This window comes from Barbatula barbatula (assembly GCF_947034865.1).
Source record: "Barbatula barbatula genome assembly, chromosome: 14".
In the NCBI taxonomy this organism is placed as follows: domain Eukaryota; kingdom Metazoa; phylum Chordata; class Actinopteri; order Cypriniformes; family Nemacheilidae; genus Barbatula; species Barbatula barbatula.
The window spans coordinates 14,317,908-14,345,111 of NC_136777.1; the positions used below are offsets into that span (position 1 = coordinate 14,317,908).

The following is a 27,204-nucleotide window of genomic DNA, read 5'->3' on the forward strand; positions in this document are numbered from 1 at the left end:
AACAGGGCACAATACTCTTTAATTATTACATAGGTATTCAATTCATACTGATAATAATAAATGGCTTTAGTAATAGTACAAGAGCAAAACAATGAAACATTCAATCAAGAATAATACAGTGGTGACTACACATATCATTTTATAACTTAAATGCATGAACTGATGATGCCATTTTATCTGATTCCATTCGTCACGTCATGGAAAACTGGTCGTACAGAAGCCATTGATGTTGTTTTCAAGTGCCCACAGCCATCACATCAACCTATGACCAAACTCTGTTGTGTAATCCTGGAGTAAATGATACTAGAAAAGGCTTAATGACCACTCCCCAACTATTTCCAAGCATTCTCCAGGCTCTTTTCATCGTATTCTCTCGTTCTCTGCCAGAAAATCCCTCAATGAGGGCCATAGTTGAGATGTATCTCATCGACAGACCTGTCCTGTCATGTTAGAAGAATTCACACAATATCCCCCTCACGGGACTCACGAGATGTAAACATTTCAGAAACAGAACATATGAGCAGCACGGCGACAGGCATCTAATCACAGATTGTGAGCCTCTGGGAGAGCAGAGGTCAGATGTGTATGCAGATCTATTCTGCGCTTTGCGAATATGATAGAGATGAATGCACAGACATGAAAGCCATTTGTCAAATGGAAATACAAAAAATAAAAGAACAACGAAATAAGTTTTTAAAGGAACAGTTCACACAAAAACGAAAATTAATTAATCATTCAATGACATGTGCTTTCTGTATTCTGATTTATTTTTCAATGGACAAAATTCAAACATGGGTTTAGGACACACAGAACAATGACTAAATGAGCACAAATGTGTTGAGTAAACTATTCCCTTCGAAAAAATGCATAAAGTGAAGAAACTATAGCAAAAGCCTTACAAACGTGACAGAATCGTTCAACAAGACAAAAACAATACAAACACGAGCACAAGGATTAAAGAAGAAAAAGACAGAGGAAAACAAAATATCCTATCAGCAGCGCTCATCTCAGCTCTGTACTAAACATGTGGCCTTAATGTTCTCCATTCGGCTTCACTGCAATCTGCATATTCTGATCGAAACAGATAAATCCAGGTGCTCTGCTTTCTTTAAGTAGTGGGAGATACGCCAGAACGCTTTTGCACGCGAGGGTGGGCAGACCAAAGCTGGACCAGTTCCAAGGTGAACATTTACACTGTTTACTTCTATGAAGGGATATGAATTCTCTTTGTTCATTTCAAACCAGAAGCCAAATTTCCATTAATCCATGTTAACACTATAAGGTTTGAACTTAAAATGCGATGTAACAGTTGGTCATGTCAAAAGCATCAGGTCAGCATCAGATTGACCTCCTCTCTGTGGTTGCCGTCGCAACTCAGCAGCCAATGATTCTTGCGGATGAAGTCCAACAAAGAAACATTTTACTTCCTGCATGCACAACAAAGGACATACAACAGATGTGAGTCAAGCGACATCAGTCGTCCATTTCTCAGGGTTATAACATCACTCACTGTATGTCAATATACATTTCCTTTCACAGCCTTTCAATCCAGAGTTCCAGAAAGAGTTCTTGTCAGATCTGTCAGAATACACATGATACTTACATGATCAAATGCTACTTGTCCATAAAGTGCATCTCAGTGGTTAATACTGTCTGAATCTTCCCAGTTCCCCACCCCTATAAGATTATTATTAAAAGCATTCTCACACAATTAGTACCATCAAGTGCATTTCTTGTTTTTTCTGGTCTGTTATGCCTTTTCATTTTAATGATCATTATTATTACAAGCAAAAAAACTGATACGGTCAGTTGAGCATAAATTAGAAAATATTAAAATAAAGGACCTATACATTCAGTGCATCATGGCACTAGAGTTTCAAAGCATCTTTTTTTGATGCCTCAGTGTGGGCATGTACAGTACAGAGTTAATCTTGCCCTTCTTTATGCTGCCATATGTTACCATATTAAAGTATTTAATGGCCTTCAAAGCAGTTTTCAGTGAATCGTATGTTTGATTCCTCCAGTAGCAAGAGAGATTATTTTGCTCCTCTGCCTGGACTTTCACCTCGACTCCAACCCGAATACTAACGTAAAATTGCTGAAATGAGTTCTGCTGAGGTAGAACTTCCATTGTATGTGTTGCAGCCTTTGCTATTTTGCGTCCAGTGGATATTCCTTAGTGTGCTTAAAGTCAAAAGCTCAACATATGAAACGTAAATGCAGAAGCAATTGTTCCTTCTAAAGGAATAGACACGCTGTCTTTATCTTCCAATAAAAGGAGCTTACTCCGATCATCAGCATCCCGTAAAAAGTCTGTCTGCATTTTCAGTTCACACCGAGCTCTCATCGGGTTTACTGCATAGATGCGTGTGCTTCCTCTTCTCCAGGATCCTGTTCAGTTCCTCTGTGAAGGAGTAATAGAGAGGAGACGTGGTTTCACCGTCGGTCTGCCTGAGTAACACGTAACTGTTGCCATTCATTTTGCGCAGGACGCTTGGCAGGGTGGCGGAGATCCCGATTCCATACTCTGACTCTGAAGGAGTTGGCGGGAGAGGTGGAGCGGGAGGGAGATATTTATTGGGCGAGGTTGGAGCTTCTCCAGGAACGATTTGGAGCAAACCATCATGAGCGTCAGCTTTGCCATTGCAGTGGCTAGAGATGGTCTTCAGCTCCATGTTGGCACCTCTCTTCCTTTCGGCGCGAGAGGCGGCTCGCAGAGAGTATTTACCCTTCCGTCCTTGTAAACAGAATCCGACGTAAAGAAGGACCACTGTTAGAACAAGACACAATCCTCCTAATATTATGATTAGGGATAGATACATGGCCTCCATGTTTCTTAGAGACAAGAACTCGAAGTGAGGAGACAGTGGGGTTGGATAGAAGTCCTCCTTGGAGTCACTACGGGAAGTCTGGGATGTCCAGAATATCCCAGGTGGATGCGTCGGGTCTACAGGTGGAGGTGGAGGCAGGTCCTGGCGAACCGTCAAGCTGTAAATCACCACGGGGACATGAAGGCCGTTCTCCAGGGCGAAGCAGCAGTAGTTACCGCTCTGGTAGGGTCGTGCCTCGATGACAAGAAGGCCGTCTGTGCCAATGCGGTAGCCAGAGTCTAGCCCATAACCCTGCAGTTTCTTTCCATCCAGCATCCACTCGGGGGTTGCCAGGTTGGAGCTCAGCTCACACTGAAGCAGCACATCATCGCCCGCCATGACAGAGCGAGAACGGTGTAACACTAGGTCTACGGCAGAACAATAAGAAGCACAAATAAAATAAGTACTGCACCAATTACAAGAGGATGAAGTGAAAATTATTTACTTATTTGGCAGTGTCTTCAAATTATATTTTATTCGGCAACCAAGATGTTTATCTAATATCATCCCAGCCTACATGGTTTAACAGCTATGACTCTCACAACAACAATTACGCAATCGCATTTGACCGCACAGATTAAAACAGCATCACCTCAACACTGACTAACAACAAATGTGTTCTTACCATCTGCTGTCGATTCATTACATCCCTTGTTCCCATTCAGAATGTCCTGCGTCAGATTGGCTCTATAAATAGAGAAAATACATTCATATTTCAGAGGTCACCAGCATCAACAAAGATTCAACGTTCAACAAACTCGAGGTACGTGCTCTGCTACACATTGAAATGTGACATTGATGTTAGTCACAATAGTACAGCAGAGCCCCCCGGTTTTCAAGACCATACATGCTGGTACCTGATGTTGTGCGATGTAATCTCCACGCACTCCAGTCCATCCCAGGCACAGAAGGGATCCCGTGCCATCACGCATTCCAAGCAGGAGGAATATTTTTTGCATGTGGATAAGGGCAGCTGTACCACTAAGGTGGGCGAACCCACATACACGCTCATCTGGCAAAGAAAGAATCAAGTGGGCAGTTAGATACGGATTGCTTAAAATACTCACAAGTCACATTCAATTCACATAGAATTACAGCCTCTAATAATGGAAAATAGACATATATATAAAAAAAACTATTTGAAGTTGAATTGTTTAGATTTCGAAGATGCACATTAGCTTCTTTTCCATCAACTGGGTTAAGTTTACCTTTAAGTTTCCTTTTCTAGTTTACAACCAGCTTTTGTAACAAAATTTAATACCTTGATAATATACCGTATACCGCAATAAAAGTCATAATTATTGTCGTAACAATAAAAAGGGCGTAATTTCCAGTGGGGACACTTTTCAAAATACTGTTCGTGTCCCCTTCACTTTCAAATTTGTTTGTAATGATTTTTTAACCACATGCCATCATCACCACGGAAGGCTACTAGGTCCGAGCAGGACACAGAGAGTATATGCCGTGTCGATGCCGTGTCGCGTGCACACTCTAACAATAGATCACTGAAAGATTGTTTTGAATCATGTGGTTTTGATTTGAATTTAATAGAAATGTGTTTTTACGTGGTTGTTGTTTCTGTAGGCTATGTGAAGCTGTTTCCTTATAATGGACTTCTATGGGAATGAAACGTGTAACGCCCGATTTATTACTTTTTCCGTTTAATAAGGACTCGTTCTTTTAACAGCAGTTAATGTTTATGACAAGGCTTGACAGAAACGAAGGCTTTCCTGGTCGTTGTTAAGGTACGTTAAACTTCATTAAGCATTTTATAAAGTCCTCCGGCTGGTCTCTTTCCGACCCCAGATTCAGGTTTACAAGCCATGTTTTCCTCTGTTACTCATTCAATATTTGCATTTCCCCTCTTCATGAACATCAACTTTTGCTACATAATAAAAACACCTTTTGGTTTCAAGGTTTAATCAATTTAAACAATAAAAAACCTGCAAAACATAGGTATTTTGAATTTGTGATAGGATTCAAATCCAAATAATTTCCCCCCCATATAGTGTCCCTCTCCCCCACCCTTGGGTTAGAGCATGTAGCTAGCAACGCCAAGGTCATGGGTTCGAGCCCTGGGATTGCATGTACACTAATACAAATGTATAGTATCATGCAATGTCAATTGCTGTGAATAAAAGTGTCTGCCAAATGCATAAATGTAAATGTCATGTAAATGTATTATCGTGATATGAAAAACAGATAGATGAATGAATCTACCAATGATGTATAGATAAACATTTTCATTTATTCCAACAATGTCTTACCTGTTTCTCAGAGATGACTATACTGTCCACTGGCTGTGGTTCCTCAAACAACTGCAGTTCTTCAATGATGTGGAGTTGATCATTGACCCTCACAGCTCGCTGAAGCCATCCTTCATCTGCACCATCATTAAATACATCACATGCATAAAGGTGCACCAAAGCTTCCTTCATGAATATACAGTATGTATACGCTTTAAAATGTATAAATGTCATTGCATTCGATCGCAAGCTATTTAAATAAGTGGCATGTGCAAACCAATGACAGTAGACATCCGTCCATAATCAGAGAGTGAGAGAGAGCTAATGGAAAGGCGCTGTAACATACCTGTCCCAATGAAGAGCATGTGGTATATTTGACCATCTAGAGCAGTCACTTTGTGTATTGCAATTTTAGTGTAGTCCACGTTCCTCCTGAACAGCAGGGGGCGTTGTCCTTGAGGAAGGATCTGCCTGTACATGAGCGGATGGCGACGGACGAAGTGAAGAACATCATCTGGCAGGTTGGTGGATGAGTTGATGCCTATTGCTCTAAGTTGATCTGTGATGCACTGAAGAGTGACATAAGGTGTAATCAAATAATGCACCCAAATACTGCCATATATTAATAACTTAAAATGCATAGCAAAGACAAACAGGGTGGGATCAAGTACACAATTTCCCTGCTGCTGTATAAATGAATGTTACTGAAAGTGTGTTATGGAAAAAGTCTTTTGAGAATCAAATCATTCTTTTGAGAAACTTTAAATAGGGAAGTAAAGAAAATCTTTTGAGGAAGTTACAAACTTCAAATAAAGCTGCAGCCCTCACTAACACACTTATTAGAAATTCTGCGGATTTGAAACTCAATGCAGCCAATCAACAAAGATTTTCTGCCTTCTTCTAATCTCTGTGGCAAAAGGCTTTGATGACATAAACCCCTTTTCTCCGGGTGCCCCTTTATAAAACTGCTCATCTGCATCAGATCTCTGAATGAAACCAGGTCAAGACTCTAGTTCTTTGATGCACTACTGCATACAGCGATTAGAGAACTTAACAAGCTCCAGCTTTACAGCTGAAGTCAGCGAGCAGATAAAGTTGCTGTAAAGTGAGCATAATCTCCAGCGTAACATGAAACAGGCAAACTGTAATCCTGCTGTAATCCTGTACTGCAACCGTTGGGTCTTACCGAGCCAGGACGCGGATCCGGCACCTTCCCCGTGTACTGGGTCCACTTGGAGTTTGAATCCTCCTTGCTCTCCATGTAAGGTCCTTCGAAGGCCCACTGGATGTCCGGAATGGAGTACTGGCATATAGCCGAACCTTTAACGTTTTTCCTAAACAAAAAAGTACTGGTAAGTCCTCTTTCAAAGCATCGGCACAAAGGTTGAAATCCAATCCAACATGACGTCAGGTGAAATGCTCAACGTGACACCCACACATTTCTTAAGGATATATTTCAAGAGAGCACAAAGGAAGTTTGTGAATAGAAGGTGCATTTAGGACAATGGTGAATCAGCCTAGGTGTGTGCACTGATTCAGTTTCCAATGGATACGCTTGGGTTTATTAGCAAAGGGCCTTTTTAGCCTACGCTGCACGCTTTGTTTGTCAAGGTCTTGGCGTGCCGGCATAAAACCCCCATAAGCCCGCAGTGTAACCATGGCAACACCGAAAAATAGATTACGAATTTATCAAAACGTGTGTTCGAGAGGTGAAGGATGACAGAGAGTGGGTGAAGACAGGGAACATAGACAAAGTGATGAACACTACCTTGTGAGAAAGCAAACTTATTAACAGTGAATTTACAAAGGTCAAGATGACACAACACTTGAGGAAAAAGAGTTTTCAATCTTGTTCATTTTAAATTCTGACTGTCTCAATCTATATATCACGTTCTTCAAAACCTGCATCATTCTTTCTTTTTTCAATGATACGTTTCTGTTTCAGGATATCAACGCTAGTATTGTCTGTACTATGGAAGCAAATGATAGTAGGTTACATACATCCTTCACAATGACAAAACTATCCTTTTAAATTCAGATATCTACACAAATTGTACACATCCATACTTTATTCTATTTTAAAAAACGATCTAATTCATTTTAGTTTCATAAAAAACATCTGAGACGAAGTTGACAGAAATATAGAAAAGAGCAGCTTAAAGCTGCTTAAACCACAACCACTTCTCCTTTAAGAAGTCAAGGTCTTTTACTGCTTCAGTCCTGTCTAATGCATAGGAAAAAAACACCCACTCAAACGTAAACTTTACACCCAAGCTTGTGACACGGTGACATCACGTACGTTCAGTCTTCCATTGGTAAAGGTCAACGTGATCACCTCATCACTGCTCATTATAATAGTCTCTCTCTGTTTCACTCTTTCTTCTTCTACCTCCTGATTGTTTTCTGACGCAGCAAACATTATGGTCTTCCCCATCTTGTCATTTAACACACAATAAATCATATGCTTGCGCTTTGCACCTCAGGCAGTCTCAACCCACAGACTGGTCGCTGAGAGCTCAACAGATCCGCCTCTGTTCTCAGCAGGGCGTCAGGACTCCATGTCAGTCAAAAAAGCAGGCTAGACGTAACCCATCAAGGCGTGTGTGATGGGCTACATATAGTTAGGCTCTATAGAAATGTGGGACTGTAAACAAATAAATAAACACAACAGGCTGTCATGGTGACGTGCTGAAATGTGCTCAAGAATAACTATGACTTTAAAATTTTTAAAGTGGATTGGTTGCCCACGTAAATCTTAAAGTCCCAGTAAAATTAAAAATGACAGTGCCTGTTTTTTCATGAAATATTGCAGCGTTTATTGTAAATAGTTTATCAATGTGTGTCCTTCTCTTTTTAAAACTTGTGTGCCCTCATAATCTTGAGTTAAAAATCTGAAAATGCACTTGCTTCCTGTAATGACAATCCATATTAAAGTATGTTAGACGGCTTGGGCAAAGCGTACGTTAACTCCTCACATTCAACTGTCAGTCTGCTGCCAGTTCCATTTAAAAATGCAACGGCTGTTTTTATACATCCAATCAAATCGCAGAGAAAGACGATAGCCACTGTCACTATTTTACTCATTAGAAATACCATTTCACTCCGAAATGAGTCAAAATACGGAAGTGAAAACAATCGCAACTTCCGGCTCACAGGGACTTCAAAGAGCTTCCACAAAAATACAAATGTTTACATTATTTGTTTAAACTAAATTAATTCTGTAGAATGCAAGAACGTAAATATTAAATAATGTTGATTAAATTTCCATTAAATGACAGAGAAAGACGACTAGCATTTGGACTGGTTTGGTCTGGTTTAGTCATTTTCTTGTGTTGAACGAAAACAAACAGAACGTTTGTCAACAAAGAGCATAAGGTGTGATCCAGTTACCAAACCACTAATGTAAAAGCAATGAATTTAAAGACTATTCCAAATGTTTACCATGCAAAAAATTCCAGCTACTAAAATCTCCAAACAAAAATAATAATATAAGAAAAACTGTAGTTGAACAATTAAATCTCATTAATCATTTGTAACAATGCCAACTTCAAAATATAAAATCTATGAATATTGCAAATGTGGGATTAAACAGTTTTTTTCAGTAAGAAAGAAAAGTCTGGCTCGAGCTTGCAGCAAGAACGGCACACATTATCTGAACTCCTGGGAGAATGTAACCTGCTTATGAATAAAACATGCCATGTTCCCACACAGAGAGGGAACGAGTCAGCGATTTTCATTCTGATGATGCTGGGGGACTGTAAATGCTGTTGCCTCAATTGAAGTAAGCAGCTAGGGCAAGCCGAGGCGAGGAGTGTGTCCAGGGCCAGGGAGACAGATGAACTCACTAATAGACGAGCCACACAGCAAATGCATTTCAACAAACCCGACAGTCTGACATGATGCTCCCCGGCAGAATCGCTATTGACTGGAGAATCATTTGCATTCACGCTTTAAGCTTCAAACTACCAGGACAATTCATTGAAGAGTTCAGCCTGAGAACACTGCATATGGTGTGTAACAACAAGTACTCTTGCCACTAAAGTTATGGTCCATGATGCTCATCGGTCAAACAGTGTGATTTGTTAATGATTTAATCCACATTGTGCCTGATGCTGTTTGGTCAACAACTGTGGTTTATTCGCCATAAACAACAGCTACAGTGTAACTGCTCATAAACAACATTGGTCCAGAAGCACTTCCTGTTTTAGTTTTTAAAGGTATAGTTCATCGAAAATTCTGTCATCATTTACTCACGCTCATGTTAATTCATACCTCTATGAATAAAGAATTAAATGGTAGTCAAAGATGCCCGAGAACTCTCCAAATTCTTCAAAATATCTCATTGTGCGTTCAACAGAACAAAAAAAGATACAATACGTTTTTTCCTACTCTGATGTCCCAGAACTGAACATTGCTAACATTCTTCCAAATATCTTTCTCTGTGTTCATTGGAGCGAATAAATGTTGGGTCAGTGAATGATGACAGATTTTTCATTTTTGGATGAACTATACCTTTAACAAAAACCAACCAACAGAACATTTAGAACTGAATCATGTTAAATGAACATCTTGCATTTTACGTGTATTCATTTTATAACACAAAAAACTGTTTAGAGAGGATGTAACCAAAATAATTCATCCACACTGATTCTGAATGACATCAGACCTTACCATTCTAAGCCAAAGATGCCATAGAGAACCGAGTCTTGAGGGCTGGCACCTTCCAATAGAAACACACTCCTCAGCACATTGAAGTGAAAATCATAGTCAGGCAAAGAACACACAAGTCGTGCCTTCAGAAAAGAGGTCCACTTCTTCTGTAGGGTGAGAAGACCTCCTCTGTCGCTCTACAAGATAAACAGAAATAAAACATTTTCAGTTCTTTGTTGAAGGAGATAGCTTAGTTACGAAATGCGCTCCATCCATTTGTCCGTTTAGGGCTTCTGTAGAAACAACATGGTGAATTCTGTGTAAGGGAATGTAGATAGAAACAGCTCATTCTAAGAAAATAAAAACGCTTAATTATGTTTTATTTAATCCATTAAGTCTTTATACACATCTGAAGACATTGTTATGTATATTATATTGAATTTCTGTTAATAGGTCTTCCAAAACACTGGACCTTTAACTAGTTAAATAAAGCTTTACTAACATGAAACCGGATATGCAAGACTATTAGAAAACACAAGACAGGGAAGATCTTGGCATGGCAGCTGACATTACTAATAGTGAGATTATGGGAATGGGTTGAATCAGATGGGAATATTTCTGTGGAATCTCCCATCATGTCAGGGGGATAAAGTACATTTCCACGCTGCCTACCATGAGAAAAATAAATCTTAATAGATGACTGATGTAAGCTATACTTCACTGTAATGGCCTTAATTTCAACATCCAAAAGAGGAAACGGACTCTTGTCGGTATGACGTATGATGTCATCATCTCAGATGGTGATATTCAACCACAGATGTGAGGTTACATAAACCAGACCTCCATTACCTAGCATTGCTGTGAAGATTTAAATGTCCTAAAAATTATAGAAACTATAAACTTAACTATTAACTGAAGAGACCGAAATGTGGAAGCTTAAACTGGGTCCTCATTCAGACAGTAACACGTAAAAGTATAAAATGTCTACGGGTTAGCAATGTCTACGGGTTAGCGTATTTCCCAGCAGCTCAATGTCAGGGAGTGGGTTTTAGCAGCATTTAATGCCACAACCATGTGGAAAATGAACAACAATCTTCTCATTAAGGTGACCCCACTGTGTGAACTGCCACAGAGAAGCCATGGATTTCTCCCCTGAGTCCACACAACCTGTATTTTACAGTGACAGTCTGAATAAACATACATTCACACAAAGAAAATTAACCTGAAAAACTGCTGCTGGATTCTGTGCTATAACCTCTAACTATATAAGAATACCAGCTGAACCCAAACACCTCAGACAATGCCAACCCCCATGTGTAACATTGGACATGTCCTTTGGACACAATACCAAATAGATCAGTTACGAAAAAGAAAAAGTCCTTTAAAATTGCTCTAAATATCTTGACATTTTAAAAACAATTCACCTAATAAAAAAGTATCACATATTCACAGTTGTGTTCCAACCCTGTAATATTTCTTCCTCTGTAAAAAAGAAAGGTCTTTCACAGAAGATTTCCAATACAGATTTGAAATGTAAATGTTCATTTTGGGACATAGTATTCCTTTAAGAGCTCAGTGTGCCTGCGACAAACAATTCAGTATAACATTTTAGCAGATCAGACCTTTCAGCAACACTGAATACACACAGAAAAAAACATCAAATGGTAAATAAACACAAAGGATTAAAAGATGTAAGGTTTGAAGACATTTTCAATTTGCACTTTGATGTGAGTGTGTAGAGCTGGACTGATGGGTTGAGAGGAGAGACAGAATGTGATCTCATGGGACAGAGGGCCTGGGAACAATGCAGCTGTAAAACCTTATTTAGAAAGTAGCAGAAAAGGAAACGTCCAATAAAAGAGCATTCTGACAGAGCTCTGACACTGCCGGAAATGAAACACAATCATGATGCAGGTCTTGTATTTCAGTGTATGTTACAGGGCGTTGAAAAGGTCAGTGAAAAAGAACATCTATAGAGTTCCAATAAAGTGTGCCATATCAAGTTTTATGAAATAAAATGATCTTTAAATGATCAAGATGATGTCCTGCATTATATGACAATCCTGTTGTTTTTTTAATTGGATAAAATATTTGTTGTTCTTTGCTTCCACAGCCCCTGGGGAAGAGATTCAATTCTCAAGCATTTTCCCACACTAACTCCACTCTTTTCCACGGACAGCATGCAGGTTTGACTATTCCTTTAAGATGCACATGTGTTTTAAAGTATTAGGTGAAGACTACGGCCTCTTACCTTGCACACGCGGGCGACCCGCGCTACTCTGCTGTGGCTGAAGTATGGACTATGCTCTTGGCTCTTCTCTGTGAAGAAGAAGTAGATCTTGTCATCATCTCCCACCGAGCTGCTCACACTCTCCCTTACCAGCGCTGAGCCCACAAAATCAGCCTCTGAACGGGAGAAGACAGACACTGCTGGTACTCCAAAATAAAACTATTACATAATGCAATACTGCTAGAATGAGTTAGTTATTTTTTTATCCCAAGAATGAAATACAAATACAATAAAACACATAAAATGTGCTGCTGTGGACCAACCCTGTAGCCACTGAGTGGGAGCCTCTTCTGTTTTCAGTGTGGGACTCGGGGAGTTGCGTCGGATATCTGGATAACTCCTGAACTCATACTGAGATGCTGTGTACATCTGTTGATCTAACATAAACAAAGGTCCAAAATATCATATTTTAATATCCCTAATATAATACGATTTCCGTCACCTAAGAACTGGGGACAAATCTACAATTTATTCCTGGATAACATACCGATCAGCAGGCCAGTGTAGCCTTTGGTGGGGTCATATGGGCATTTATCTCGCCCCTCCTCGAAGGCAGACGAAATCTTGAACTCTTTCCCATCCTGGAAAACGCAACAAAGTCATTTCAACTGCGAATCACCTGAAGGTTTTCATCTCAAAGTAGGAGCTCTGTGTGTACTTACGATGTATGCACACAGAGGGCTGAAAGCGTGTGAACCACAAGTGTACAAGTGTGTGCTGTTAAACTTCTGTAAGAATCGTATGTGGTTGAAGCACTCGGTCTGTAAGTTTGAAGAATACTTAATCAGTAACTTAACAATAAATTATGTCATAAAACGATATAGAGAGATATTTAACCAACCTTGTTATCTTTCCCTTTGTTTAAACATTGTTGCTTCTGATCGTCTGATGCCTCCCAGTCAATCTGTACAAATACAAGATTCAGAAGAGTACCTTACCTGTAAAAGCAACTTTTTCTATTTGTTTGCGATGATTGCATTTCAACTATCAGACAAAGTGAGGGTGATCTATTGTGTGCCAGAACCATTTGTGTTTCTACTGTCACTTTCAAGGTTTCATCTACAAGGTCAACAGCCAAGTGCCAATAATGCTTAGGACAAATGGGTCAATTGGGAAATATGGTCAGGTTAATGGTAGAGGTGAACAGCTTCACTGAGGTCATTGATGTGTCTTGGTTTGGGTTTGAAAAGGATAAAAAAAGTGGCTAGTAATCATTACCAACTAGAGTTAGTATAAATAAAATAAGTAAATAAAAATAATTTGAAGAATACATAGAATTAGAATACAAAGAACACTAAGATGCTCTTTTATAGGAAAGAAATGGCAAAACAAAGTACACAAGATTTGCATTTCCTAAATTAAATGCCATTGGTTGAAAGCCTGAAAATATTAATGTTATAGTATAACTATAATCATATGTATTTAGTTGAGTGTAAGAAACAAACAGGACCAATAGGAATTCAGTTTGCAAATATTACTATAACCTTGTACATTAGATTAGAAAGCAGAACATGAATTTAACTTTTACATTTCTTTCAAAGATAAAGATTATAGAAAATAAAATGGTTTACATAAAGCTAATACTAAAATTGCAGATCTCCATCAATTACAAAAACTGTGATGAAGAAGCAGAATAAAAATAGAATGTTTTTCTTTTTTAAGAAGTGTAATTGAGTGCCGATGTGTTTGTCAGTACATACCATCTGTAGAGAGCTGCTGGAGATGTCACTAGCCTGCAGTGCATATAAAGCCCCTCTAGCTCCCACGTACAGCACGTCTGCATCCTCCTCCAACATTAATAAACTGTAGTTCAGTGTCAAGCCTCTGAAACGCTTGCAGCCCAACAGCCCTGCAACACACAGGACATAACAGTTAAACCTTAAAGTAAATATAATATATAGTCACATCATTAAGACCCGTGAGGGCTTAGTTGTGAAGACATTGAATTGTAATAAAAACCAAAGGAATATAATTTCCTTTGCAATAATGTAAGCAAAAGGTTCCTTTTATGATTTAATCTTGTGTGTCATCTGAACAAATGCATGGTTAATCCCTTGGTTTTTATTCTGAGCTACTAAACTTAATTTGATCCAAATTCTTCTAGTAACAAAGTTTTTCAGACCTAGCAACAGTAACCAAGGAGGATGAGACTTGCCAAAGGTTTAATTATCTTGTTGCTTATGATACAAGAACAGACAGCACAACTCCTGTTGAAGCCGTCTACTCAACTCTTCGGCATAAACCAATAATTTGTGTCCTCTTAACTAGCATCATTATATCAAAACTTTCCCATTTTCCAACTGAAAAACATTTCGTCTGTGAATACTGTCACACATGAGTCATACTTCAAAAGTACTGTATTTAGGCTACTCCCAGGTAGTAAAAGACAATTAGCACGAGTTCAATAAGTGTAAAAGGTGGAATGCCCTTCCTGGGCTGCCACACACACAAATCTTTCCAGTTCTCTGTTTGTGTATTGCAAAAATAGCACCACGGTAGAGCATCAACACGCATGCGCAGATCGGCACACACACATCACAGGATACACGTCTCCACAAGCAGGCAGGTGTGACAGGATTGCATGCAGGGACGGACAGGTTATGCAGCACAGCCAGATTTGGCTGAGGATTCAGAGCACTACAATGACAGAAGAGCACACAAATAAAGCAAAGGAGAGGGAGTCAGCTTCACGCACAGCATAAGAGGCAGAAAAAGGGAATAATTTAGGTGCCATCTGACTCCCTGCTGATACAGAGCAGTTTTCGCAAACATGCAGAATCTGTTACATTTCCTTAATGGTTCCTGCTAAAGAAAATACACACACACGCACTTGCTCAATACACTGATTAAACATAAACACTTCTATTTAAAGCAGTCCCGTTCATTTTCTCTTATTTTTGTGTTTTAGTTGTTTGTATGTGAGTATGTTTGTATGTGTATTTATTGGTAGAAATAGTAAGAGTTGACCTTTATCCACTCAATAGACTCGATGTTTGGAAGATATTGGTCTTGCTGAATGAGAATCACACTGTTTACACTTTTTGAGGTAAAACAGATTGTTTAATAGTATCTGTATATAAAGCTGGAGTAGAAGAAACTTTTGAAAAAATATATATTTACTAACAGCATAAAATATAACTATACAGTCCCATTCAAATTAAGAGACCATTTCAAAATTATTTTAGGTTTTTCTGTATTTACTATTTATAGTTATGTGTTTAGGTAATATTGTCATTTTTGTTTCATTCTGTGAACTGATAACAATATTCCTACCAAATTTCAACTTGAAATATTGTTTCTATTCACATTTATTTGCAGAAAATGAAAACTGGCCGAAATAGCAGAAAAGATGCTCTGTATGTTTCAGACCTCAAATACTGCAAAGAAAACAATTCCATATTCACTTTTAAGCAATAGAACAGTAATACTTGTACATTTATTTAGGAAAATATAAAAAATGATGTAATTATGTAAAAATGTGTATGTGATAATCTTGCATTATACATTTTATCTCAGTTTTCATGTGCCTTGTCATGTGTCTTTCACATGTGATTTTGTTGAAATTCAACAGTCACTGGACTGGAATGGCGTTGGCCACAATACATCTATAAATGCTCATTAAATCAAAAGTTGGGGGGGGTTCGCGGCTGTAAAATTGCAATATTGGTCCCTCTCCCTATGACAGCTTATTTAAAAAAAAGTGTCATCAAATAATATTTACCATTTACCAGCAAGAACACATATATAACACAGACGAGAAAAATATTGAATTTATCAAGTCCATTTATTGAACCCGAGGAAAGCATTGAATCTAATCCTCAAGGTTAAAAAGCAAAATGATTCACTTTCTCTCCAACTGCTGTCATCATTTAATAATATCTTTATCAAGCACAGAGCTAGTCAGCTAGGCAGGACCAACATAATGTTAATGGAAGAGATCGATCGACTCTAAAACATAGTATCACATCACAATGAGTTTCCCACAGTGCTCCGGTGAACAGTGAAACACATCGGCAATCTCAAACCCAGCAGAGCCTGCACAGATTATTAGTGTGCCAATGTAAAAAACATCTGAAGCATCACACACCGGAATAATACACACACAGGCACAAACATTTCCACATCACACATTTACATCACACACACGTCACATGTAGGTTGTACTTTGCCACTTAGCACCAGATTATATTTAACCCTTATACAAACAGCAGTCCAGAATGGTAAACAAAATACAAGCCAAGGTTATTCAAACAAAACTGACATTCCAAGAGCAAAGAGACCTTCGCAATATGCAGCTTTGGAGTGAGCGGGGCAGCTTTGTACTTCAAAGAAATTTCAAGTGATGGGTAAAACTGACACCAGCACAAACCGACAACCATCCCAACCAGACCAGCAACCTGACTGACACGCGTCTATCTGCCAGTCACAAAGCACAAGACCTATACGTGCATTCCATTCTCAGTCACGAGAAGTGCAGCACTCTGAAGTGAGGCACGCTGTTATTGACCAAAACTGGAATATCTTGTTTCGCTTACAACTTAAACAGAACTCCTCAAGATTCAGTTGCACAAACGTGTGTCTGTTAACCATGGTCATGGGATCTTATAGGGAACTGACAGAGGTTATTGAAACTCTAGTCCACACACAGACAATGAGTATATTTAATAGGAATTTCTGAATGGACATTCTTGATACTTGATACATATATGGTCTGTTGGCAAATAAACTGTACCATGTGTCCTCTGGTGTGACAACAATATTTTTGGAAACAAACTGTAAATTATATATATTTTTAAACATTAATATTTATAATTTAGAATAGCATAGCATAGATTATAATTTTTGCAATGTCACAGCATGGGACACATGTGTCAACTACCCATATACAATACTGGTCAAATGAGTCAAGTCAACTTTATTTATATAGCGCTTTTTACAATTTCCATTGTTACAAAGCAGCTGTACCAGAAAACATATTGACTATAAGCAAAACATATAAGGTTATACAAGTCAAAACTAAAAAGGTGATAACACAGAAGACAGACACAGAAACACAGATTCAGACACAACCACACATAAAACACTCCGTACAACACACACAGTCACACACACAAACGCGCACACAGACAGACACGCAGACACACACAGATGCACACACATGCAGAGGCCATCACCTAGAACAACACACCCAAGATAAGGAGAGAGAAACAGAGGTCAAATATTAAACCGACAATAAATTCCTACATGCAGTATTAATTAAATAAAACTATAAAATTCTAGCAGCCCCCCCGGCCAGGCAAACATTGCAAAACAGTATGCAAGCGGTGGCGGGGAACCCAATACTCCATTGGGGGAAAATCCTCAGAGGGAAACCAGGCCTAACCAGGGGATTCCAGTTCCCCTCTGGCAAAAACTGCTCGACAGCGCTTGCACAACAAGGCAAAATAAAACAAATTTAGATTTACGATTATCATTAATAATCTAATAGCAGCTGAAATTGTATATTGAAGACGTGTCAAGTCGCCGTGTCCTCCTTTATCCAGCTCTATCATCTCAGCTTTTGTCAGGTCTGGGCATGAACTGCGTCCTGCCCGCTCTAGTAACCTTTGAACAATGAGACAAGACTGGCTGAGAGTAGAGTACTGTTCTGCACTCTTTGATGCAGCAAATACATCAGTTGTTATTGGAAGTGTTCCTGGATCCGGTTGATCTAACTAGTGCAGCCTAAACCTGCGGAATATTCATATTATGGCCGTGTAGTGCTAGATTAAAAAGATGCGTATTTAGTCTTGATTTAAACTGACATTGTGCCTGCCTCCCTGATAGTGCAGGGAAGACTGTTCCAAAGTTAAGGTGCTACATAGGAAAAGGATCTGCCGCCTCCACTTGATTTTGAAATTTGAGGTATTACCAACTGACCCGACACCTGAGAGCGTAGTGCACATGATGGACTGTAATACGAGAGAAGTTCACTCAAGTAGTGAGGAGCTAAACCATGTAGGGCTTAATAGGCAATAAGCAAGGTTTTAAAATGAATGCGATGCTTTATAGGTAACCAGTGCAAGGTAGACAGAACCGGCTAATATGCTCATACTTTTTTGTAAAATAGTACTTCTATGTTTCTAGGCATTCTATCATCAGCTTCTTGAGGTGTCACCCTGGGATGCTTTTAAAACAGTATTCAAATAATTCCCATCTATTCTGGGTTCCTATTGGCTGATTTGTCTTCATTATTTAGTTCAATCATCCATTTCAAAATGTGTGTGTGTACACAACTAAGTAAATACATCAAGATTACCATCTGTTAAAAATACAATTGAAATACTCCCCTGACTTAATTAGCACAGGAATTATTACATTCTGCTACAAGATGCACTGCGTGATAACAAGTATGCAACAGCAAACAATACCCACATTTCCTGTTCTCTGGCTAAAGTATAATCCAAGCAGTGCGACGGGTGATGTGAGGCGGATGAGAAATGACTCATCCGCCATAAAGCCGGCCTAGTGACTGTAGCAGTTTTAGCTTGCCAACCTATCAAAGTTTGTTTAAGCAACATTGGTGATACCTCTATATGAATCTATCCTGTTGAAATATATGAAACATGGTAACATATGCAATTAATTCACTACATCCCCACATAGGTATGACTGACGTTACAGTAGTACATATTACAAAAACCCATCCCATGTGTACACACACCCCTCCCACCGACTCAAGAGCTGAATCTGCTAATGAACTAATCAATATAAGATTCACAACATGATTTCGAGTGTCATCCCAGGGGCTTCTTCTTGTGTGTGTGAGAGAGAGAGAGAGAGAGAAAGGAGATTTTTTGAGTATTTACTAAATAAACAAGTGAAGGTCTCCCGAGAAGAAGTGTGGAACACTGTGTTTACTGTCACGTTTCAACCAGTATCTTCATGTTCAGTATTGCAGCAGTGTGAGCTCTGAAATTGGACAGAACCAAAATGAGTGCGCGTCTTTGAAGAGCACAACACACACGGTGCTAATATAATTTACACTATACGCTCCCTTAGGTAGTCTATCACTATCTCAACTCCAGCTCATGTCTCTGAGGAATTCCTTGGGTATAAAGTACAAAGTTCTTTGAACTCATTAATGGTTAACCAGCTGCGGAGAAGGGTGACTTGGGGTTCTCCAACACTGGTAGTTGCCAAGAAAAGGTCAAAATATTAATATTCAGTATTTTATGGCTATCACTTTAAGCAATACTGTTGTAAAGAGCAAGGCCATTTACAAAATAAAAACCAAAAAAAGATCATAGATAATAATTTAAATATTTACTATGTGGGAAAAGGGAGGCTTTGGCGTGTTGTGAGAGACATCACTGGACATACTGACAGATTTTGCCTAGCACTATTATTATACAAAACTGTACACATTCATTGTAAGAATTGACCGATTAAAATAAAGTATTCAAAAGAGCCGTGTTTTCTTTAATGTAGGACAGTATACTCTATATGTTCGATAATCTGAAATGGCCAGCATGTGTTTGGTATTGTTTGTGTAACGTCATTAAGGGAACACTGAAGTCATTTTCCACTGTAAAAGAACCTCTGCATTAGGACACATCTGCTTGTTTTCTTTCCTAGTTTTTGTTTGTGCAAGAAACATTTGCATTTTTCCCCAAAACTAACTTGGGAACGAAGTGCTTTTTGATGAAGTTAGGTTGGGATTTGAAATCAGGTCCCTACTATGCAAAAGAAAGACTGCAGCACTAAACTATCCTGTCTTAACACAAGGAACTACTCGGAAGTTAATAGTGTTCTTGTAACAGGTGCACCATCTTAACTTATTCCCTTACATTTCAACGTTTCCTGTTTCTTTCTTTGGTTTTCTTATTTCTTACCTACTGCTGAGCAGAATGCAGACAGTAACTCAGAAGTAACTGTCATTTTATGTTGAACTCACGGTTTTAATCTGAGCTCACGCTTGAACAGGGAGACTAAATTAAATGATGAGGGGGCATGAAATGAGATAAGCTCATTGATTTTGTATGTGTATCAAAGTAACTTGTTGAAACGATCTGTCAAAATTGCATGAATAGCTCCCAGGGAACATTCACTCAATTTCTAGAAAACACACATCTGAGAAAAACACCTATGCAATCAACTACAATAAAAGTCAATACAATAAAATCACAAAATACAATCCACCCTAATGCTACATTTACAATGCTTTGTTTCACTCTGGGCCACCCGAGTTGAGGGCCGGGGGCCACCAGCCCCATTCTTTCCTAGCCTGTATCGGGATTCTAAACACATGCTTATGGAGACAAAATGCATTGACACGTCAGAAGAGAAGACAGAAATAGAGAAGAATGAACTCTGACAGTCCACTTCGAGACATCAATGTCACAGTCAGACATATACAAAACACACATTCTGCAGCTGGAAACCCTTGTGTGCGAAGCGAAATTATTTATTTTCTCACAAATATAATTCTCTCTTACGCCATAACGTCACTTGCACCCACACAGCACACACAACATTTTATACATTATCAACTAGTTTATAAGCAAAGCTGTCTATGGTGCACAGCTGTTGCACGCAAACATCACGGGGGAAACAACACATCCAAAGTTATTTAGAAAAAACTACTTTCCTTTTAAAAAACACCCACAGATCGTGTACAACACTACTGTACTGGGAAAGAAAAAACCCATCCAACTGAATGTGATGAAAAACATGCTTTTCATAATAAGCCAATGCAATAACTTATTTTTTAGGAGTAATATAACAATATATTCAACAGTTTGAAAGTAATGAACCCCAACCCTTCGTGTGCCTGTTATTCTGCATTGAAAATATGCTGCAACACTCCTACTCAAGGTCACGAACCTGCCAAGAGAAAGAGTAGGACATCTTTAAGAGTGAACCTGTTGCCCTCTCGCTGTGTTTTCAAACTAAACACAAGCTTCAGGCCTCTCAGCCCTCTGACCTCTCAGTGGTTGTGTAATTGAACACTGAGATAAAGGAAACTTTGGGTATCTTCACCGTCCTTGAATTCTCTGCTGAACTTTTGCTTCACAGATGTGTGAGGAAGATGCTTTCATTGTTTAACAGCGAAGAGATACAACGCTCAAGCTGGTATGCGCTTGCTCATCTAAACGGCTTTGACGGAGCAATGCCTACATCTAAATGATTAAAAGCAGAATTATAAACAGACCATGAATCCCTTGGCCTCATAACACAGAGCAGAATGTTATGCCTTGAGAGGATCTTTACTTGAAATTGAACTCTTATGAAATGGTTTGCAGAGCATAGTTTGCTTTCCTGTGAATGGCATAAACAAGTAAATACCCAACAGACTTTGGTTTATGTTACAGCTAAACACTATGAATTACTACATTCTACTGATATACAGAAAGTGGTATAACAGCTGGGCAGGATATTATATTATTCTGGAAAGCATTTTATTAGACAGAAAAAAAACGTTTTCGTCTGATTGTTTGAAAAAAATAAGGCTATATGTTTTAAATGTGCGAGTCTTTGATACCCTTAAAACAAGTAGAGCCAACACTACCGTACATAATTCAACCATGTCATTAAGTTTTGATCTATACTATGATACTTAATAAACGTTTTATGGTTTTATATTGACATTACTTAGATTTTTCACACATTTGCACAGTACACCGAGGTACTTCCAAAATACTATGGTAATACTCTAATAGTATTTTAGCAGTGAAGCTATAAAAGGATATGAAAAGGTAAAATGTACAACTGTTCTGTGCTTTCTTCAATTAGCTGAATGAATGAATGAATGATCTTAGAATAAACATGGGTCTTACCATTAAAGAGAACTGTTGTTCTGGGGGTCACATCCAGGTCTAGTGGGGGTCTAAAGGGATAACCCAACAGAGTGGACGCAATACACAGCAATAGCAGGATAAGCAACCCTGCCCTGTGTTTCAACATCTTCAACATCAATATTATATCCAGGAGGGGTGAGTACACCGGGTCCGTCACCCACCCCCCCACCTCAAGGGAGCAGAAAGTCACCCACGCTGTCCTTTGAGACCCCCTCCTGCGGTTTGCACAAGCGCAGCGCTTCTTCACTTCTTCTTAGGTCAAACAAACCTCCTCTTCTCTCCCTTAAGGGTCCAATCTGCAAAACAAAACCAAAATGTTAAGAAAAGTGACTAGCTAGTGCTGATGTCATGGTAGGTCGGGAAAAGCTGTATCAAACATTATGTGAAGATATAGTTTAATAATGTTGTGGGACTAACACGATTTGACTGTAGTAACCTATTCAGATTACCCGAGGGCAACTCACTATCAATATTCTCATGTTTGCATCTAACAAAGGCGCGTGGGTGCGTTAAAAGGAAACCAATGCGCCCTATGGCACTAAAAGGCTACTTCAATAGAAAAAAGTTCTCTTTACTAAAATGCATGACACACACACAAAGCACATGCACACCCAGAAATTCACACCAGGTAAAGATCAAAGGCATTTCACGTCCAATGACTCGGACCTCTCAGCCTTTTATCCTGAGCTCTGACTGAGCCAACTACTGCCAAGATGATGGTGAGACCTGAATAGGGAGTGTCCTACTTCATTCAAATATGCAGAGCTTCATTTCTATTCTAAGCTTGCCCTCTTATATTAGCATCCTCCGTATTTTATATTATCAGCAGAAAGTCATAAGATGAAAAGATGTGCTTGGTATCAGGAGAAATCATCATCATCATTTACACAGCCTTAATGAAAAAATATAATGGAATGCTGCAAAATAAAAATTAGCCAGTATTTTTGGAACATAGCCTAACTCCAATACAAAAGTCACAATATAATACTTTTTCAGTAATATGATTATTGTAAAAATAATTGTATAGTTTTTTTAGAACAAAGTTTGAGAAAAGTTTTTTGGCATTTCGATTTTGTTACCATTTCGGAATAAGCTCACGCAGAAAACCTGTTGGGGCCTAAAGCATATAGCACATAATGCATTAAAAATCATAAATAAACACTGAGGTCGGTATATGATCATCATATTTATTCTCACATCTGACCTTAAGTTTGGTGATTAGGACTCTTGCATTCATATGATTTAGCTAAAGACAAATAGTAGGCCTGTTTATTGGTTTTCGATTTATTGAGGAACAAAAATGACTCGCTTAACTATATATGTTTTCATAGCCCAAATTTGTTTTTGATTTATTATAGATGTGTGTCATCACTACACAGCTTTTACGGCATTGTTTCTGCCTTTTGATCACACAGAGTGCTTTCCGGGACTGATCCCGTTAATGTCACTAGGTCCCCTTTCCAGAAAAACTTTTAGGGATCAAACCGGGAAGCGTTTGCATTCACACAGAAGGCACTGTGGCAATTTTTGGGCAATTTTCTGGGATCAGCGGTCTGTGTGAATGGGGTAATAAGAATGCTGCAGAATAACAGGTTCATGTGGCTCAACTTCCTGTAAAGATACAAACTGATAAAATGCAAAGTTTTATTACATGCCTGGCCCTTTCCAACCACTAATCCTTCCTCTAAACCTAACCTGTAGACATCAGTACAGTCCACAACTCATGAGCCTTTTTTATTTGGAAGAACCAGTTCAACTGTCAGGTTTTGACATGGTTCACTATATTTGGACATTTTGAAAAGTAGGGACCTCTCAAGCATAGCCAAACTTGTACACACACATCCCCACACAGACCTAAGAAGTTATATCAGTGACGTCGTCTGTATAACCCAACTTGTACACACACACACACATACACATACACACACACAGACTTTCTCTCAAACACAAAGACATTGACAGTCACCTTTGCTGTTGATGTGATTTAGGAGGACAGTGGCCAGCACATGCAACTCTTGTGTTCATCTCCCTCTGTCCATTTCTCAGACACACTCAGTCCCTCTCTTCTGTAAACACACCAGACTTCTCCCCCTCCCTCAGATAAACACACTCTCTCTCTCTCTACATTATATAAGCTAACGCTCCAGATGAGCAGTGTTTTCTTTTCCCTTTATCAGAGACCGTATTCACAGTGACTTCCAATGCCTCTGTATTCGCCTACATTCAAAACTATTTCATTCCCTGTTTTCTTTGTGTTATTCACACGCAAAAACAAACCCGTTTTAGCCAACCATCACAGACATCTCCCCCGCGCAGATGCACATGAATCACACCTGCGGTGTGGAATCGGCAGAACCGTATGCTGCTGCAGTGTATCACACGAACATGCCTGATACACAAGTATAAATAATGTCAAAGGTCACACTATGAGGTCAAAGATCATACAATAGAAATATATCGCTGCTCTCCTTCTGAAACCTTTATTTTTTGCCATAAATCATTATTATTAGTCACCCTTCATGTTTGTCACAGGATCCTGCGAAAATCGAACCAGTAAAACATATTAAAAAGAGCTTTTCAACATTGACAACACAATATTTAATCATTAAAAATACGGTGCTTTACATTTCCTGTGTTTTAAATTACATTGGGCTACAGTGATGCATAATATTGCATACTGACACACATCAGATTCCTGAATATCTTTCTGAATTAAAATTTTGATCACCGCTGAAAAGAACTTATTGATTTTCTGTAATAAGAGAGACTTAAATGACAAAAGAAACTCTGAAGGGTCTGTGCCAAAATCAACATCTGAAAGGATTTTATGTCAACAATGCATTAGCAGATATGACAATATGCGGTTTTAAATATCACAGTTTCAGGAATCAAAAGAATGTTTTTGCAGAACTGCAACTGTGCGGATTAAATACCTTTGGGCCAAAACTTCAATGCAGTTTATGTGTAAGAGGTTTATGAAAAAGTCCATTATAGGACTGTAAACGCAGCGATGAGCAATATTCGTTTCCCCATTAAGAAACACTTACAGAAGGAAGGAAAGAAAAAAGCAACCAAAGAGGATTTCCCAGTAAAGGAAAATTCTCAGCATAAAAAAGCAAAGCATATCAACCTTACACCCACAGCAGCCCACAGGAACACTTTGAGATCAGCTCACTGATGTTATGCTGATGCAGAACATTGCGTGGTCACATCAGAGAGCCCCTAAAGAGATCAGTAACACTGCTCTTCCTTATTCTGATCTCAAAGAGGCTGATCCACGCTATGAGCCCAAGCCAATTCAATACAGTGAAACAACAGATGATCAGCTGCAAGATCATCTACAAATAAATGAGTTGTACAACAGGCTCCATGGTATCAGACTGTAAGATAAACTAAACCAAGTAATAAGAACTGGCCAGCTGGAGAGAGATAAACTGAAGAGTAAAGAGAGAGCTCTGTTTCTGGCTCAGCTGGATGAGACTAGCCGTCATGCATCTTTAGCCAGCTGTCAGTCACTGTGTGCACATTTACATGCGAGTTGAAAGGGTCAGTCCCCTTTAGAGCAGTAGATTAAAACTGACCAGCGCAAAATAAATGACTGCCATATATTCCTAAATGTAGTTCCAATTATGTATTATACTGGTAGACATGTTTCTGAAGTCACTACTTACTGTAAAATAATTGTAATAATTCATTTTGAAAGATGAAATTAGAAAGTGAAAGAAAGTCTTTAATGAAATGTCAATACGACATCATTGTTGTTCGAAGTCTTTAATCCTCTGCTCATAAAATCTCACAAACCACAAAATCAGGCTTTCATGAAGAATAAAACCAAAAATAGACTGCCGTTTAAACATCTTAACAATAACACACTGTCTTTTTTGCACAGCTATAAAATGCCTGACTAGATTAAACAGAACAGAACATGCCACGAACTGAATCCCTCAGTAAAAATTGATTCATGTCAAATCAATGTTCCGCATCCAAAAATAAATACATAAACAAATAAATAACTTGACATGCCAAGCTTGCTTTACTCTAGAGAATAAAAGCCCAAGCCAGTGTGTTCGTTTAATAAGTAAGCACTACATTAGTGTATGAAAGCTGTCCTTCACAAAAATGTTATTCTTAAAGGACCTTCCAGTTGTACACTAGATCACTGACCCAATGTTTTATCACGTGATGAACTGTCTCTCTCTCTCTCATATTCAGTTAGAATAAGAGGAGATTCTGTAAAGCCGAAATAAGACTGCTACGTAAATGTAAAGAAATCAGATGTCACAGTGCAACAAAGAATCAGCTTCAAAAACGACACACTAAAGCAAAACAACAGGCTTTCATAACTATGAATCATTAATGTGCACAACATGGGCTAATTATGAAAGAAACACAAAATCTTAAAACATTACATGACTCAAATAAAACAAAGACACTGCCGGTCTGATCATGTCCGTTATTACATTATTATGAGCATTTTACTTCATTATTGATACTATTGAATGTTACATTTTGCGACTGTTATTATGGTGTAACTTAAAAACTTTTCCCTTGAAAACTGTCAGTGTTGTATATATCACTGCAAACGTCGGTGTCGCTTTATCTTGGTGACACTACATTGCGTGTCGTATCAAGTATCAATAAGTACGTTAAGTGAGTCCACCATGTCCACAGTTTAACGATTAACTTTAAATGAATTACGGAAATAGACATTATTGTTTCAATCTTTAAGCGCGGATGTTGTCATCTATCTGAAGCGTTTAAAAGACTTGAGCATTTACAATCCTACAGGACTGTCAGACACTCCGCCGCTCATGTCGAGATGTCCATTCAGGAAGCTGCCGAAAACTAACATAACAAAAAATAATAACAAAACAAGCTTTCAAACAAACAAACAAACGTTAATGTAGACTACTTACGGTAACGCCGTTCGTCCCAAATCGTGCGAAACCTCCGTTTTTGCGTGGACACGTAAGGAGAGATAGAGCTGCCGGAGACGCACGTCTACAGTGATGGTGATATAGTCCTCTGCTGCTCACGAGCCAAGTCACAGGTACAGCCCTCGTGCGCGGATACGCTTCTGAATCACATCTGAAGATACTGACAGACAACCACAACCACACACGCGAGAAGTGCTGGCGGCATTACTGGGGAAAAACATCTGGGTTCCAGGAAAACTTGTTTTAATTGCCGCGTTCCTTATCTACAATATCCATTGCGTAACTGTCACTTCTGTGTTCGGCAACTGCCTCGATAAGCGCAATTTATATCAAATCTTTATATGATATCAAATGAATTTGTCGAAAACATTT

At 38.8% G+C, this 27,204-nt stretch overlaps 1 protein-coding gene across 1 annotated transcript; it reads right to left on the reverse strand.

The window, feature by feature from the left end:
• On the reverse strand, window positions 1-27,113 carry sema4ga (sema domain, immunoglobulin domain (Ig), transmembrane domain (TM) and short cytoplasmic domain, (semaphorin) 4Ga). Its single transcript, XM_079473275.1, has 15 exons — window positions 26,812-27,113; window positions 21,875-22,191; window positions 13,757-13,905; window positions 12,898-12,960; window positions 12,719-12,817; window positions 12,544-12,637; window positions 12,320-12,433; window positions 12,018-12,172; window positions 9,788-9,963; window positions 6,303-6,450; window positions 5,463-5,685; window positions 5,138-5,253; window positions 3,728-3,882; window positions 3,496-3,557; window positions 1-3,238 (listed from the first exon to the last, which is right to left on the reverse strand). Exons 2-15 carry the CDS (start codon window positions 22,008-22,010, stop codon window positions 2,331-2,333), a joined length of 2,598 nt encoding a protein of 865 aa, XP_079329401.1. The 5' UTR covers window positions 22,011-22,191; window positions 26,812-27,113; the 3' UTR covers window positions 1-2,330.
• Window positions 27,114-27,204: the final 91 nt, after the last annotated feature.

Bases quoted from the DNA above. Each gene is read 5' to 3' on its own strand.
- sema4ga (XM_079473275.1), bottom strand. From the start codon at position 22,010: ATGTTGAAGATGTTGAAACACAGGGCAGGGTTGCTTATCCTGCTATTG. The intron at 12,818-12,897 runs GTTGGTTAAATA...TCAAACTTACAG, and splicing joins ACAAAGGGAAAGATAACAAG to ACCGAGTGCTTCAACCACAT. The intron at 3,239-3,495 runs GTAAGAACACAT...GTTCTGCCGTAG, and splicing joins TAATGAATCGACAGCAGATG to ACCTAGTGTTACACCGTTCT.